Here is a 16,024-nt window from a genome sequence, read left to right on the forward strand (position 1 = left end):
CCAGGGCCCGAAATTCCCACATTCCCAAACCAACATGTCCCCACTGGGACCAGCCCCTCATCTCCACCTTCACACCCCTCTAGTTTAACCAGTACAACCACCACAGCCCCACTTCTCACCAGTCTCGGTTTATTACGAACACCGAAGGGGACATGGCCCCAGGACGGGTGGGGATGAGCAGTGGGTGCAGGGCTGGTGGGGATGGCAGTGTCAGAGGTGCCCATGTCAAGAGGTGTCACCTTCAGTCCCACAACCCAGCTGCCACAGGTTTGGAGGAAACAGCAGCAGGAAAACAGCTCCCAAAATCCAAGAGGGGAGGCAAATATTCCAAGCACATCCCCAACCTGCTGCACATCCATCGCTTGGAGCCGTCCTCTCCCTCCAGCGTGGGCCAGAGATGAAGACAAGGCAGAGAGCAGTGTGGCCTCACGGGTGGCATGGGATGGATGACAATGCTCTGCTGCCAGTGACATCTCAGTGTAGGGAAGCCACACAGCCCCACGCCACGTCCACTGGTCTCAGGCATCTGAGCCACCTTCTGCAGTGTCTCTGTCCCACCTGCAACATCTTTTGCTCCAAGCTGGGGCATGGAATGGAGGATATGTAAGACCCCAGCTCCATAGTGTGTAGATAGTGCTACTATAGACATTAAATAGTACCTCTTGTGCACAACACACGTACATACATACACACACGTTCCCCTCGTCCCCGTGGGGAAGGGAAGGATGTGTTCCTCCGCACCGCAGCTGCACAGGCACAGTGGAGCAGCCTCAGGGTGACCATCATGATTTCCCAGGGGCTGGCTGGACCCTGCTCTGCTCCAGCCTCCCCAGCCAGCCCCTCTGGGGACCAGGATGCTCCCAGCCTGTCCTCACAGGGAGGATGGGGACAGCCTGACACACACATACACATACAAGGACAGGCGGGAGCAGGGCCTGCCTATGGCTCCGCTGCTGCCCCACTCCACCAGAGCTCCTGACCCCACAACACAACCCTGTTCCTCGAATTAAAGCTGCTGCCTCCGGGAGGATCCTCATCCCTGTCCCTTCCCCCTCCTCTCGCCTGGGGCCAGGATCAAACATCAGTCATCTCGTCCTCCAGCTCAGCATCATCCGTCTCCCCTTCACCCTCCTCCTCTTCGTCTGATGTCACGTCAGCATCGTCGGCTTGCGCCAGGCACTTGGGACACGAGCAGGTAAACAAGTAGTTCTCCCTGGAAGAAGGGAGGGAAGAAGGCAGAGTGATGGTGGTGAGACAGGGAACAATCCCAACCCTGCTGCTGGGCAGGGCAGGAGCAGCCAGGAAGGGGCTAAGTATGTTAAACCCAGAGGAGTTCACGCATGCTGGGCTGGATGGGGTGGAGGAAGTCTGGGTGAGAGGGGGACATCTCAGCCCTGCAGGGTGATGGGATATGGGGATGGTGACCGTCAGCAGGAACCCCTACGCTGGAAGGGCAGAGAAGGAAAAGGAGGGTAAGAACAGGAAGGGTCTGCAGGAGGGGTGCAAGCTTGCAGGGAGAGAGCCCAGATCCTCAGTCCATGAGGCTACAACACAGAAGAAGGGAGTGGAAGGAGCCTGAAGCACCAAAAGCACCACATACAGCATGCACACCCTGCCATGAGCACACCAGCTTGCACAGCCACACAGCAGGGCATATACGGGGCCCTGAGGTGGGGATGGAGTCTGGGAGTGCAAAAAGGGGTGCAAAGGGGATCCCACATCCCCCTGGGTTCCTCCAAGCAGCTGTACCTGAGTATCTTGTTGCGGCTGTGTCTGCTGCGCTCCCGCTGGCAGCAGTCTAAGTAACTGATGCAGATTTCCTGTCAGCAGAGAGAAACGGATCAGGCTGAGAATCACAGACTCACAGAGTGGTTTGGGTCGGAAGGGACCTTAAAGCTCATCCAGTTCCAACCCCTGCCACGGGCAGGGACACCTTCCACTAGAGCAGCTTGCTCCAAGCCCCTGGGTCCAACCTGGCCTTGAACACTGCCAGGGATGGGGCACCCTGTGCCAGTGCCTCAGCACCCTCCCAGGGAAGAGCTTCTGCGCAAGAGCTCATCTCAATCTCCCCTCTGGCAGGTTAAAGCCATTCCCCTTGGCCTGTCCCTACAGCCCCTGATGAAAAGCTCCTCTCCAGCATCCTTGTAGGTCCATAAACCCAAAGCAGCACAATTTGTCCCAGTCCCCCTCCAAGTCAGGCAAAACCACAGCATCTGGTAGACCCTCCATGGGATGAGGTGTGAATTCTTCTGCCAAGACACCACCAGAGCCAGGAGGTGCAGGGCTGGAGTCCATAGGGCTATAGGGGACACAGGGATCCTCTCCCAAAGGGAGACCAGCCCAGGTTCATCCAGACCCCACTGTCTCACCTCTCCTGCTTCGATGTCCTCCAGAGCCGTCAGATGCAGGAGGAAGTTGTTTTCTGGGAAGGATGTCTCGGCATTGGGGATGCAGCTGTGGTTACCTGTGGGAAAGACAGGACACAGCTCTGAGGGTGGCTCCAGAGGAAGAGGAAGGCAGAGGCAGTCAGGACTGTCAACTCACATGGCACCGTCCACTCACACTATGGGTCCAGCAGGACAGGGTGCAGGGCCAGGGCTCTCCCTTAGACCCACAAAACCCACTGTCCTGGATCACGCCTGGGATGCACAGCACCACCTCTGCTTCTAGGTGCTGAGGGAAGGATGCTGCCCCAGCAGCCACTCCCTGCTCATCCCTGCTCTGCCTTTAACACTGAGGAGCAAAAGACAACAGCTCCTGGTGCTGGGACATCTCCTCCTGTATCCCCATGGGCCAGCCAAGAAAGATTCCCTCCTGTAACAGTTCACCCAGCTCCATTTTGCTTGGACAAGGCAGGAGACAGTCTCTTTGCTAACTGCATACGTGGCTCCCAGAGATGACATGGCATTCAAGCCAGGACTGAGCTAGGTGAGATGCCAGGAGACCTCAAGAGAGCAGCCAGGCCCTGGGCAACTCCCATCCCACCCCATCCCACGGATGGGAATCACAAACCCCTTCTCCAGAGGCTGTGAGGAAGAGGTGAGCCACCCAGGACATCTCCCTCCTCATTAGTTTTCCTCCCAGTCCTTGTGTTACTTACAGCAGCTCTGGAGCACGTAGAGTCCTGATCCCTCACAGTTGAGGAACTCTCCTGACTCTGCAGCAGAGAGAAGGGGGTCAGAGCTTTGCATGGGCCACGCTGCTCACAGACTTGGACCTGCCCAAGAAGCAGGCATGGACCAGGGGGAATGGGATTTCCCACTGCCCACTGAGAACCCCTCCTGGTCCCTGAATGCTGGGAAGAGTCTCCAGCTCACCCTTCTCAATGTCCTTGTAGAGCTGGTCGATGAATGCATCCAGCTCCTCCCGCTGCAGCATGGGGAGATCCAGAGCATCACAAGCATGTACCCACTGGCTCAGGGAGCTGTTGGGAAGCAGAGGGACACTGTTACAGTCCCACGGTGCTGTCACTACATGGTGGGACCTCACAGCAGGGATTAAACTCATGGCTCTGAGTGGCCAAGGTCTGGCAGAGGTACACAAAAGGGCTGGATGTAGCCAAGATGAAGGAGTGCTTTTAAGTTTGCCTCTGCATTCCCCTCTTCCATCTGCACTCAGCCATCACTGGGTAATGGATTGAGACTGCACATCCTCTCCAAGCCGCATCTCTGCACCCAGAAAACCCCATTACCTTGTTCCTATGCCTTGGCCATTGGTCCCAACGAGGGCAAAGAGGGATCGAAAGCCTTCTGGAGTGAACCACTAGAGAAGGGAAATAAGAAAGCAGCTGACGCCAGGCCAGCCTGCAGCAGCACCCCAGTGAGTGCCTCAAATCCCACAGGGAAGCTTTGGGGGAAGCAAGGAATGGGGAGTGTCCCGGGGGAAGTTCTGGCCAGCCAGAGCATCCTGCCATAGGCTAGTGAGGATGCAGCTCGACTCACCCTGCTGAGATGTTCATCATAAAGTGCTTCAGTGAAGAGCAATCGCAGCAGCTCCAGCTGGCCCTGGCAGGACATGGCAACACCATCAGGGTGGGGAGAGGCTGCTGGGTGTCACACCCAGGCTGACAATGAGCCCAGCACAGGCCACAGGGCTCAGGAGTCACTGGGGCTCCTCGTCCTGGCCTGCAGGGCTGGAGGCTGCTGCCCTCAGAGCAGCAAAAGCCACTCATTTGAGCAGCAAACATCACCTACTCAGCAGCTAAATATCACCCTGTGCCATCCCACAGCAAACATCACCACAGGAAGGAGCAGCGTGTCCCACTGAAGCACCACAAGCCCAAAGCCCTCTAGGAAACCCATTTTCTGTCAGCTCAGCCAGGCCCTAATGGGAACACTGGAATTCCCACTTTAATCCCGGGATTTCCAATGTCTCCCATCCCAACTGTAACAGGGCTCACAGGCCTAGGCAGGGAGACAACAGGCTCAGGGCCTGAACACATCCAAAAGCTTCCAGAGTCTTACTTTAAATTTGTCCCCCAGCAGCTTGTGCACAATCTCCTCCTCTTCATTTGCCGTCTTATTGCAGAACTGGGAGAAGGTCTTGATCCACCATTCCTTGTCTTTAGCCTGACAAAGGAAGCAAGCAAAGGGATGGCTTTCATTCCCAGCCAGGAGACAGGGAGGAGAAGATAACCCCCCTGCACTCAGAGGTATCCAGTTGCTACTAAGAGCCACCAGAAGCAGTCGCATGGTGGTAGTTTATTGTCAGAACAAACACCAAGAAAGCCAAAGAAACAGAGTCAAAGGGAAGGTTCACTTCTGACTATTTTGGTATGGGAAAAAGGACCTGCTTGGCTCAGGACAGAGGAACCTCCTTTGCTGCTGCTGTCTCCATCACCAGGGAGCACTAGATGTTGAAATCTATCCAAGCAGGACCCCCCCAGTCACCAGAGTCACCCAGTCCTTTGCAGTAACAGTCACAATGGGATGAGGAAAGCACACACTGGCAGCTGTGGCTCAGACTGCAACGTACCTGTTTGATGGTGGCAACCATGCGGGCCATCAACATGATGCTGGAAGTCTCTGGTGGATAATGCATGTTTCTGGGGGATAATTGAAGAAAAGACATGAGTAGATCAATGCTGGTATGGAAATAAGAAGACAGAGGGAAGCAGAGGCAGCTGCCATTCATGTGGCCAGGCCTGCACTTGTGTCACACCAGTGTGCCCAGTGCTGCACTGGGACGTGGGGATCCAGCACTGCTTAGGGTGAGGAGAAGCCTGCACCCACCTGCCTGCTCTAACCAAATAATCCCATATCATCCCATTAAACTACAGCCTGGTCCCACAAAAAGCCCAGGACAGCAGCAAGAGCTTGGGTTAGTGACAAACTTTGGCCCAGGGATGTCACTTCTCCCCTCTGTGCCTATTTTGCCATCTACAAGCAGGGACAGCAGTATATGTACCCACAGGGGTGCTACAAAGAAGATCTCCCAGAGGCTGCAGATCTTCAGGATCAAGGGATGCACAGCTCTGCTTTGCAGCTATTTAACCAAGAGGAAAACGAGCTGCTCAGCCATGGGTCCAAACCCTTGTGGTGCCAACACAAATCCACCTGTGGCCACCACCACCCTCCAGCCACCCCGTGCAAGGATGCAAAGCAAGGATGGTCCTCAGCCCTGGTGCCATCAGCATCACCCAGCCCAGAAGAGCCACTTCCTCTGCCCAGGGTGCACAGGCAGGTTGAGCCCCTACCTCCATGCCTCCTGCAGCTTGTTGAGGGGGTGCGTGGGGTCATCACGGGACGGGCCAAGGCAGAGGACGTGGTGGTACTGCTCCAAAGCGGCCTGCCTGCATTCAGCACTGCAGTACGTCACCTAGAGCGAGGGGCACAGCGCCCAGCATTGGCTATGGAAGCAGGGAAGGGGGTCCTAGGCCCAGCTCTGCCCTTTCCCTGAGCATCTGAGCCCCAGCTCTTTAGCCATCGCGATGCAGAAGGGAAAGACACCATCCCAGGGCAGCACAAGTGCCTGGATGGGGGCTGTGCAGGAGTCAGTGAGCCCAAGATGACCACGGCAGCCCCATACCTGGCATCGGGGGCACTGCTGGTGAAGGTCTTTCCGGATGCTGCACTGCTCCGGGTGAGGCAGCACCAGGGAGCTCTTCCCCAGCAGCCGTTGAGCATTTTCCTCTGCTGTCTCCAAAGCCCGCAGGCAGTGATCACAGGCTGTGGGGAGACAGCGTGGATGGATGTCACATGAGACCACAGCCCTCCAAGAGAGAAGGGGCCAGAGCCCAGGGCGAGACAGTGCAACCGGTACCAACACCATCAGGAAGTCAGAGGAGGCTCCACGGAGACCTTAAGAGCAGCTCCAGTGCCTAAAGGGGCTGCAGGAAAGCTGGAGAAGGGCTCGGGACAAGGGCCTGGAAGGACCCTCTCCTTGGGTACCAGACAGCCCCTTTGGGACGCTGCAGTCCCGTCCCAGGGCCATGCCACCGCCAGCCGCTCACCTCGGTAGTTGTACAGCGCGTTCCAGAGGAACTGGGACGACACCACCGGCTTCTCCACGAAGACGGTTTCCCCTTTGCGGATGTTCTTGGTGGCGAACAAGCCTTTTCCCTGCCGACGGAGACGCGCGGCTCAAGGGGATGCGCCCAAAGCCGAAGCCCACCCCCGGCCCAGCCTGAGGGGAGGCTGCCGCCGTTCCCCCCCCCCCCTTTCCCTCCCCATAACTGCCCCTTGCCGCAGGCTGAGGGAAGGGAAAGGAAGGAGCCCGCAGCGAGGGCACCGCCGGGCTCACCTTGGCGCTGCTGATGAACCGCGCCTCCGCCGCAGCCCCAGCCCCGGCCCCGGCGCGGCTCCCCGGCACCGCGCCGCACACGTCCCCCGCCGCGGCGGCCATCTTCGGGCGGCGACTTCCCCGCTCTGACCCGCCGGGGCGGGCAGCGCCTCTTCCTTTTCCTCCTCCTCCTCCTCCTCTTCTTCCTCCTCCTCCTCCTCCGTCCCCCTCACCCCACACGAAGATGGCTGCCGGTCCCCCTTAGGGCTCCCCGCCTGCCATCATCCACCTCAGCCCCGGGGCTTTGGGGGGCTGGCCGCCATCTTAGCCCTCCCCTCAGCCCACCGCCGCTGTCCGAAAACAGCGCTAAAAAGCCCCGAAACGGGGCTGCGGCGGTTCCAAAACCTCCCGAAAATCCAAGAGGAGTTTTGCTGCCTCTTCCCTATTAATTCTGAGTTATTCTAACAGTACAGGCGTGCGAGGAATAGCCTTTATCTCCCTGTCAGGCGGGCGCGCCAGGGACCCCCCTCTCACAGTGAGGACTCAACGCCAGCCCCCCCTGCGCACCCAAAACTGCCCCGACTTTCCCCAATAAAACCTTGAAAACGCACTAATGTGGCTCCTCCACGCCGGCTCCCCCCTGCTGGGCAGCCCGCAAACGCTTCACTGAGGGTTTAGCTGTATTTATTAACCCAAACGCCCCTTCAGCCTCAGCCCATGAGGCAGGAGGGCGGCCTTAGCGCCGGGGCTATGGAGTCACCAGGTGGCACTGGCGGCTCGCGGTGGGGACCTGCCGCCGGGTTTAACACCGCACCCGGCATGGCCGGGCCAGCAGCACCTGGGGGAGCAGCCCCAGAGCGGGGCATGGCCCCGCTGTCAAGGGGCAGACAAAGCCCCCCCCCTCCCCGGACACCTTCATTTGGGGGTCTGGTCCCAGTGAGCCCAGCAGCGCGTGTGCAGGGCACTGCTCCAGCGGGCAATGGGGGTGAAAGAGGACCCAGAGAGCGGTGGAGCAATGGGACCGTGTGAATGGTGTTTCAGTCACATCCTCAGAGCTGTGTCCTGCTCGGCGCAGCAGCACAAGAGGGACGTGGAGCTGTTGGGGCGAGGCCAGAGGAGGCCATGGAGATGCTGCGAGGGCTGGAGCAGCTCTGCTCTGGAGCCAGGCTGAGAGAGCTGGGCTGGGGCAGCCTGGACAAGAGAAGGCTCCTGAAGGGGAGACCTGAGAGCAGCTCCAGTGCCTGAAGGGGCTGCAGGAAAGCTGGAGAGGGGCTTGGGACAAGGGATGTAGGGACAGGCCAAGGGGAATGGCTTGAACCTGCCAGAGGGGAGACTGAGCTGAGCTCTTAGGCAGAAGCTCTTCCCTGGGAGGGTGCTGAGGCGCTGGCACAGGGTGCCCAGAGAAGCTGTGGCTGCCCCATCCCTGGCAGTGTTCAAGGGCAGGTTGGACACAGGGGCTTGGAGCAAGCTGCTCCAGTGGAAGGGGTCCCTGCCCGTGGCACAGGTTTGGAGCTGGGGGAGCTTGAAGGTCCCTTCCAACCCAAACCAGTTTGGGATCCTATGATACCAACAGTAGGAATCCTAACCATTATTGTAATAACAGCATTCCATGTCCCATTCAAGGTTTCCATGCTGTTTGGCAGCGTGTTTCACGCACAGAGCATCCCATCAGCTTGAATCACGGCTCGTCCAGCAGCACTTCAAAGGCATCTTCTGAACCAGGCCTGTGCTTACAGCATTAATGTGGAGCAGTTTGTGCAGCTGGACCAGGATTGCTTCTGTTGCTGCTGTTTGCAGAGCACAGGGGGAACACTCACTAACCTGGGCTTGAGCTCGCTGAAGCATCAGCCCAGGGGCTTCACAGGTTTGGCCCCATCCACCTGCAGACCAAGGGCCTTGCTCTCCAAGGGCAGCATCCCCAGCACCCCATGCTAACAGGAGATGGTGTTTCCTACTGTAAATGCAGGTTTATCTCTGCAGGAGCTGGCCTAGAGATAACTAGAGGTAACTCCTGTTATCTACTCTCACCCGTGATATGGGGTCATCAATCAATCAAGCAATTTCCCCCACACACACATTCCTTTAACATATATTTTGTCCAGAACAGGTTATTAAGATAAAAAAATCCCTAATTTCTGGGGAGGCTGTAATTACATTGTGTATTGTGGGGGGGTTATTAATAATTTCAGCTGGAAAAGGGAATAGTTGAAAATGTGGTTTCCTTCTGGTTCTTTTTGACATTCCCAGGTTTTCAGCTGATCTCTTTCAAAGCTTTCATTGCTCCGTTGCAAAGGCTTCAGACCTGAAATGAATGCACAGGTTCATCAGCAAACACACAAGGGGGGGGGGGAATAACCCACACTGCTTTCTTATTCGTATTGGCATGTCAGGAATGAAAACGTGTGAGATGAAATGATCCTTCTGAGGAGAAATCAGCCTTTTGTGAGCTATGGTAGAGCGCGGATGCTACTTTTTTGACAACAGGGGTCTTTTAGTGGGAGGAAAAGGTGCATTTCTTTAAATTTCTCTTATTTTTAATTTAGTTCCCTCAGAAACACAAATAATGAGAAAATGAACATGAGCCGGCTTCAGTGTGCGCTCACAGCCCAGAAACCAACCTTATCCTGGGCTGCATCCAAAGGAGCGTGACCAGCAGGTCCAAGGAGGTGATCCTGCCCCTCTGCTCTGCTCTTCTGAGACCTCACCTGGAGCATTGTGTGCAGTTCTGGTGTCCTCAACATGGAACTGTTGGAACAAGTCCAGAGGAGGCCACGAGGATGATCAGGGACTGGAGCACCTCCTGTATGAAGACAGGCTGAGAAAGTTGGGGCTGTTCAGCCTGGAGAAGAGAAGGCTGCATGGAGACCTCAGGGCAGCTTCCAGTATCTGAAGGGGCCTATAGGGATGCTGGGGATGGACTCTTCATTAGGGACTGCAGTGACAGGACAAGGGATAACGGGTTCAAACTGAACAGGGGAAGTTTAGATTGGATCTAAGGATGAAATTCTTTCCTGTGAGGGTGGTGAGGCACTGGAATGGGTTGCCCAGGGAGGCTGTGAATGCTCCATCCCTGGCAGTGTTCAAGGCCACGTTGGACAGAGCCTTGGGTGCCATGGTTTAGTGTGAGGTGTCCCTGCCCATGGCAGGGGGTTGGAACTGGATGATCTTAAGGTCCTTTCCAACCCTAACTATTCTATAATTCTAATTCTGGACACAGCAGAAAGGCTGGATAACACCCCCCTGGCAAAGAGACATTGAGGTAGCGTTGCTTGCTCAGAAACCACGGAGCTGCCCAAATCTCCTCCCCTCCACACAGCCCCATCTCTTTTTTAAATACACTAGATTTTTATTAAGAAGTAAAGCAAATAAATAACACTTAATAAAGGGGAAAAAAAAAACGTTATTTCTATAAATAACAGGAGAGTAAAGTGATGTACAGTGTTCCTGCTCAGAAAGAGAGGGAATAAGTTATCCTGAGCTGACGGGACGTGGTGCCTGGTAACTTAGGACAGACTTGGGAAGACAAAGTGAGAGCCTGAGCACTGACAGCCTAACACACAGACAGGGAGGGTCAAGTACTTAGTCCTGACCCCCAAAGCCTCCCACCCACCAGAACCACAACTGTGACTGCATTGGGGGTTACAGATGTGCTCCCTGAACACTCCAGCTGTTTCCTACAGCACCTGGGTGTATAATGAGGAGAGAACACAGCAACAGGGCCAGAATCAGCACATCTGGAAGAGGGGCAGGGGGTCCTCTGAAGCACCAGAGGTGTTGGAGAGCTGCCTTTGTAGAACCAATCCCTGCACCTCGGCCCACCCCAGTGCTTCACTCCCTGCTGCAGCAGCAGGCGCACACCTGGGTGAAGTAAGGCAATGCTACAAGGCAGAGAACCCCGCCCCCGGGATCTGCCCTCCAGGTTTGGGAAGTCAAAAAGGCAGCAAAAGCAAGGCACAGGACAAGAGGAGGCACTTCTGTTCCAGGGGCAGGATCAGACCCTGTGCATCTCATTGCAACAGTAGCCTGTGGGTGGGAGCAAAGGGCTTTCCAGTTGTCATAGGGGTTTTTGTGGCGATCAAGGCATCAAATATGAGAGTTAACCAGAAAAAAAACCAATCAGGGTTGATTCTCCTCCAAGGAGAATCACAGATCTCCCTCCTAGGAGCACACAACCACACACAACACAAGTGAGCCCACGTTTAAACGCCCTTATGCTCACATCCAAAGACATCGTATGATTGTCACCCACCCCAGCTTCTCTGCTGGAAACTGTTCATGGTCCTTCAAGAGCAAACAGATCACATGCTATGTACCATGCCATAGCCATGGCACCTTCAAGTACAACCAGCCTGGTGATGGAAGCCCCAGGAATGTCAGCAAACAGCAACCCAACAATATTCATGGGGTTCCTCTCCCAGCCAGCTGCAGTTTAGTCCTGTAGAGCTCCAGCTTTTGGATCCGGAGCGTGTCTCACTTGGAGCAAAGATGTTCCTGCATCCCTGGTATCTCCTTCAAGCAGACACGGCTCAGAAACCACCCGAGTCTCAGGAGCTGTTCAAAGCTCAACGTCCACGGTGTCCTCCTCGCGGTCCTTGGTGTCGGTGGAGTCCGCGCTGGCAGGCTGTATCACCCCAAACTGGGACAGCTTTGCTGCCTTCTGCTCCATGCTCTGCTTCCTCCACTTGATCCTCCGGTTCTGGAACCACACTTTCACCTAGCAGGAAAACGGCACAACAGCTTAACCCAAGGTCTGCAGGTGCCCCTTTCCCATGCTTCCAAGGCAGGTGTCCCCAAAAAGTCCCTCAAAGAGGGGGACATGCTCCTTCTCTGCTCAGGGCACAGTGCTTGCAAGCAGCAGGTGATGCTATGGAGGGCAGAGTGGTGCTGGGAGAAAGGACATGGGGAGAGGAGGATGCACAGAAGAGGTTCTGGCCAGGGGAGTGAGGAATCACCTCCCCAGGCTCCCTGGAGCCACCAAACCCATACGCAGGTTGTCAGAGGACACAATGAGACACCCATCTCCCCCTGTTCCCGCTCCTACCCTCCATGTCCCCTCCAGAACCACCCTTTGTGCTCTCCCTTCTCCCCAGGTGAATTTAGATCCCACCACAGAAGATCATGTTGCTCCTTCCTTCCACAATAAATAACCAGTGGAAGCAGCAGGAACTTACTGGGAAGAGCAGGAAAAAAAATGAGATCTGGTATCATAGAAGAGCACTTAAAGCATAAACTGTCTCCAGAGGAGCGTAACAACAGATACATTAGGTCAACCCAGCCTGAACTGTAAAGCAAGCACGTTTGTGCTCCTAAATGCTTTTTGTTCCACTTCATGGATTAAGAAAAGGATGCTGTTATCCATAAACCATCTAAACCCATCTCACATCCCTCCAGGCACGTGTGGCTTCAATGTCATCTTGCAGCAAGGACCCACTTTGCATCACATCCTCCCCCCAGTGCCCTTCACAGCAGGGACATCACCACAGCCCACACCCCAGAGCAGGATCTATGCCTCCACCCCCATCTCCCCCATCCCTTACCTGGGTCTCTGTGAGGTGCAGGGTTGCAGCCAGGTCCACTCGCTCCGTGCCCACCATGTACTGCTGCTTGAGGAACTCCTGCTCCAGCCGCTCCAGCTGCTCGGGCTTGAAGACAGTGCGGACCCTCTTCATCTTGCAGGGCCCCCCAGGCCTCCAGGACACAGTAGGACCCAGTGAGTTGGCTCCTACACAGTGAGACAACTCCAGACCTGCAAGAAAGAAGCAGTGAATGAATTGGGGGTTGTATTCGAGGCCATTCCTCCAGCCTCCTTCAGCTATAGCTAAAGAAGAGTGGGGGAAAAAAGCACCAAAACTGAATAGCAGGGATGGCCCTACTTTGTCCCTACCTAAAATCTCATCTAGGCTCCCTTTCCAGTGCTCAGATAATCTTTTGAGGTGGCTTCCAACCTATTCTACAGTTCTACCCACAGAAAGCACCTGAGACAGGTCTGGACATGCAGCCAGATCCAAAAGTCAGCACTCAATGGGGTGAGCAGGGTTTGATCTCCATCTGTGCATTTGTAACAGAAAATAAAGCCCATTGAGAGCTGCTGAGCACAAAAAATCCCATCTCTCTGGCTCAAGAAGTTCCTAATCACAGATTTCCTTTTGTACATTGAGATGTGTGTGAATCAAAGGCTGTGCTGGCAGGATGAGGCTTTATAGACATCCCTGCTCTTAGGCTGGTGCCAGCTGGTCCTGTGACAGTGCCGGCGGGGTATTGTATGTTAATTGAGGAGCTATGGTTATCATCAGGCCACAGCTAGATAGGAGGCTGAGACCTGATCCACTTGTTAGTCCTGCTAATGCCTCTGCACACGTATTGTTCGACCTACAGAGACCAGAGGGCTAAAGTGCAGGCTGAGAGAGCTGGGCTGGGGCAGCCTGGAGAAGGCTCCTGAAGGGGAGACCTGAGAGCAGCTCCAGTGCCTGAAGGGGCTGCAGGAAAGCTGGAGAGGGGCTTGGGACAAGGGCCTGGAGGCACAGGCCGAGGGGAATGGCTTGAACCTGCCAGAGGGGAGACTGAGATGAGCTCTTAGGCAGAAGCTCTTCCCTGGGAGGGTGCTGAGGCGCTGGCACAGGGTGCCCAGAGAAGCTGTGGCTGCCCCATCCCTGGCAGTGTTCAAGGCCAGGTTGGACACAGGGCTTGGAGCAAGCTGCTCTAGTGGAAGGGGTCCCTGCCCGTGGCAGGGGTTGGGGCTGGAGGTACATGCCCATCCTGCAGGTACAGGATCAAGCCATTAATGCTCCCCTAGTGCTCTTCAGCCATCTCAGCCCTTGGGCGCTGTGATGTGGCTTTGAGATCAGCTCTGCTTTGAGCAGAGGTTGGATGCAACAGCCCACAAAGGTCCCCCTCAGCCAGAGCCGTTGCCTGGCGCGATCTGTGGGCTGGGCTGCTTTGGCTTCTATGGCCATACTGCTCATAAAGATGGCAATTCACACCCTGACTCCTCTTTCCTGTAATGACTGATGTTGGCACCTGGATCTACTTCATTTCATTACCTGGGTGCCAGTTCTGCGTGTGTTTAAGGCTTTGTGGGATGGAGACCTGACAGTTTAACAGCTGTAATTGCACAGACAACCACTTTCCTCATTAAAATCATTTCACCTGTCACATCTATTTTCTATTTTAACACGAGGATAATAGCGGGTGTAATTTCAAACGTGAAATACACCCTGGAAACAGCTTTGCCAGTTGTTTAACTGTATTTTCATACATGTGTTTGATAGAAAACACAGATTAACACACAGCTAGGGAAATGCTGTCTTCTAAATGAAATAAGAGTGGTTAAAAAGAATTAAGAGTAGCAAACACTTTTGATGTTGGATATTGTAGCTGTTGGGATTAAATCAAGAGCTCCTTATACAAGTCAAATACGCATTGGGCTGAGCAATGTTGAGATCAGGCTTTGCATGCTAAAAAGACACTTAATTTCACAGAAAACACTCTGAATAGAGGTAATTCATTAAAATAAGTTTCTTACACTTATAAGAAGTTACAGTGACCCTCAGTGGACACACAGAGCCTGATGCACCAGCCAGTACAATCCATCACCCGTGTGTGTTTAACGCACATACCCACAACAAACCCTTCTTCCTTAGGTGTTTTCCAACTGAAAACGCAGGTTTAGGGCCGGGTGCTGTGAAGCACTCGGCAGTTTCACTTCTGTGAGCGATAACTTGTAGGGAGAGCAGAATTACAGACAGATGAGGGCAGGTCTGGAGGAAGAGGGGACCCCACACAACAGTAGAGGAGTTCTGACGTGATGGGAAAGGGATTTTAAAGGGTGAGGGTTTGGGAAATTACAGCAGTTTTCCGCAAGCACGATAAAAACACAGACACTGTGCTACCTTACTAATACATTAGAAGAGAAACCAATGCAAAGCCACTCTTAAAACGCAGGTGGGGATGGATGCTGGTGGACCACCCCTTGTCCACGACCCAAAACCTTCGGCTGAAGTCGGGCTTGAGGGCTGTAAATCCCGTCACTGGGGTCTCGCTTCACCCACGCATTTACCATTGGGCGTTAATGGTTAATATTAATTATCGATTAATAGAGAGGGGAATCAAAAAGGCATTAGGAAACTCTTCCCTCTCCCTCCACATTTCCCATCCCTTCGCCCCGCGGCTGGTCGAAAGGGGAAGAAGCAACAACCCATTTCGGGTGCCCCGAACCCCGTTACTGCCCGGGGGTGATACTCGCACCCCCGCTGCCTCCACAGCCGCCCCCCGACCACGCACCCCCCAGTACCCCCCCATCCCTCAGCTCACCTGCACCGCCCCGCATGGCCGCGCAGCCCCAGCCCCAGCCCCAACCGCCGGGTCCCGGCCCCAATCCCGATCCCGGTCCCGGTCCCAGCCCCAGCCCGGGACCCGCCGCGGGCCAGTGCGGAGCCACCGGGGCCGGAGGAACGGAGGTGAAGGCGACGGGGCCGCGGCGCGGAGGGTCCCGGGCGAGCAGCGCTTCGATGTGGAACGGGGTCTTGTGGGGCGCCGGGGCGGGCCGCGGGCGCGGAGGGCTGCGCAGCATGGCCGGGCCGGGGTGGCGGCCGCCCGCCCCGCAGGGTTATATGGAGGGCGCGGTGGGCTGGGATGAGCCGCGCTCCTATGCAAAGCGGCAACGGGGGGGCGGCCCCCAGCCCCCGGCCCGCACCGGCACCTCCACCGACACCCTTTGTTCACCGCACCGACACCCCTTCAGCATCATCCGATTCCATCCAGTCCCTTCGCCATCATCAACACACTTTCTTTGCCGCCGGAACCCCCTGCACCGGGCATCCCAATCCCTTCACCATCAACACACTTTCTTCGCCATCGGAACCCCCTGCACCGGACATCCCAATCCCTTCACCATCAACACACTTTCTTTGCCGCCGGAACCCCCCGCACCGGACATCCCAATCCCTTCACCATCAACACACTTTCTTTGCCGCCGGAACCCCCCGCACCGGACATCCCAATCCCTTCACCATCAACACACTTTCTTTGCCATCGGAACCCCCTGCACCGGGCATCCCAATCCCTTCACCATCAACACACTTTCTTTGCCACCGGAACCCCCTGCACCGGACATCCCAATCCCTTCACCATCAACACACTTTCTTAGCCATCAGAACCCCCCGCACCGGACATCCCAATCCCTTCACCATCAACACACTTTTTTCGCCACCAGAACCCCCTGCACCGGACATCCCAATCCCTTCACCATCAACACACTTTCTTAGCCATCAGAACCCCCCGCACCGGGCATCCCAATCCCTTCACC

At 55.6% G+C, this 16,024-nt stretch overlaps 2 protein-coding genes across 3 annotated transcripts; both read right to left on the reverse strand.

Annotated features, from left to right (window-relative positions):
* Nucleotides 1–112: 112 nt before the first annotated feature.
* Nucleotides 113–7,143, reverse strand: SMYD5 (SMYD family member 5). 2 transcript variants are annotated; one of them, XM_057401271.1, is made up of 13 exons: nucleotides 6,742–7,141; nucleotides 6,452–6,560; nucleotides 6,028–6,167; nucleotides 5,696–5,817; nucleotides 4,975–5,044; nucleotides 4,464–4,568; nucleotides 3,942–4,004; nucleotides 3,692–3,762; nucleotides 3,318–3,424; nucleotides 3,101–3,157; nucleotides 2,370–2,464; nucleotides 1,750–1,820; nucleotides 113–1,213 (listed from the first exon to the last, which is right to left on the reverse strand). In XM_057401271.1, exons 1-13 carry the CDS (start codon nucleotides 6,841–6,843, stop codon nucleotides 1,075–1,077), a joined length of 1,251 nt encoding a protein of 416 aa, XP_057257254.1. In that variant the 5' UTR covers nucleotides 6,844–7,141; the 3' UTR covers nucleotides 113–1,074. The 2 variants fall into 2 exon arrangements, with proteins under 2 accessions (XP_057257254.1, XP_057257255.1); XM_057401272.1 differs by lacking the exon at nucleotides 4,464–4,568 and having other exon boundaries at nucleotides 6,742–7,143.
* Nucleotides 7,144–10,621: 3,478 nt separating this feature from the next.
* Nucleotides 10,622–15,288, reverse strand: LOC130594974 (homeobox protein not2-like). The gene is made up of 3 exons (XM_057401282.1): nucleotides 15,031–15,288; nucleotides 12,258–12,466; nucleotides 10,622–11,434 (listed from the first exon to the last, which is right to left on the reverse strand). Exons 1-3 carry the CDS (start codon nucleotides 15,044–15,046, stop codon nucleotides 11,276–11,278), a joined length of 384 nt encoding a protein of 127 aa, XP_057257265.1. The 5' UTR covers nucleotides 15,047–15,288; the 3' UTR covers nucleotides 10,622–11,275.
* Nucleotides 15,289–16,024: the final 736 nt, after the last annotated feature.

This window comes from Pezoporus wallicus, unplaced genomic scaffold, assembly GCF_028554395.1.
Source record: "Pezoporus wallicus isolate ANWC-B61680 ecotype Strahan unplaced genomic scaffold, APGP_CSIRO_Pwel_v1 contig_8837, whole genome shotgun sequence".
In the NCBI taxonomy this organism is placed as follows: Eukaryota; Metazoa; Chordata; class Aves; order Psittaciformes; family Psittacidae; genus Pezoporus; species Pezoporus wallicus.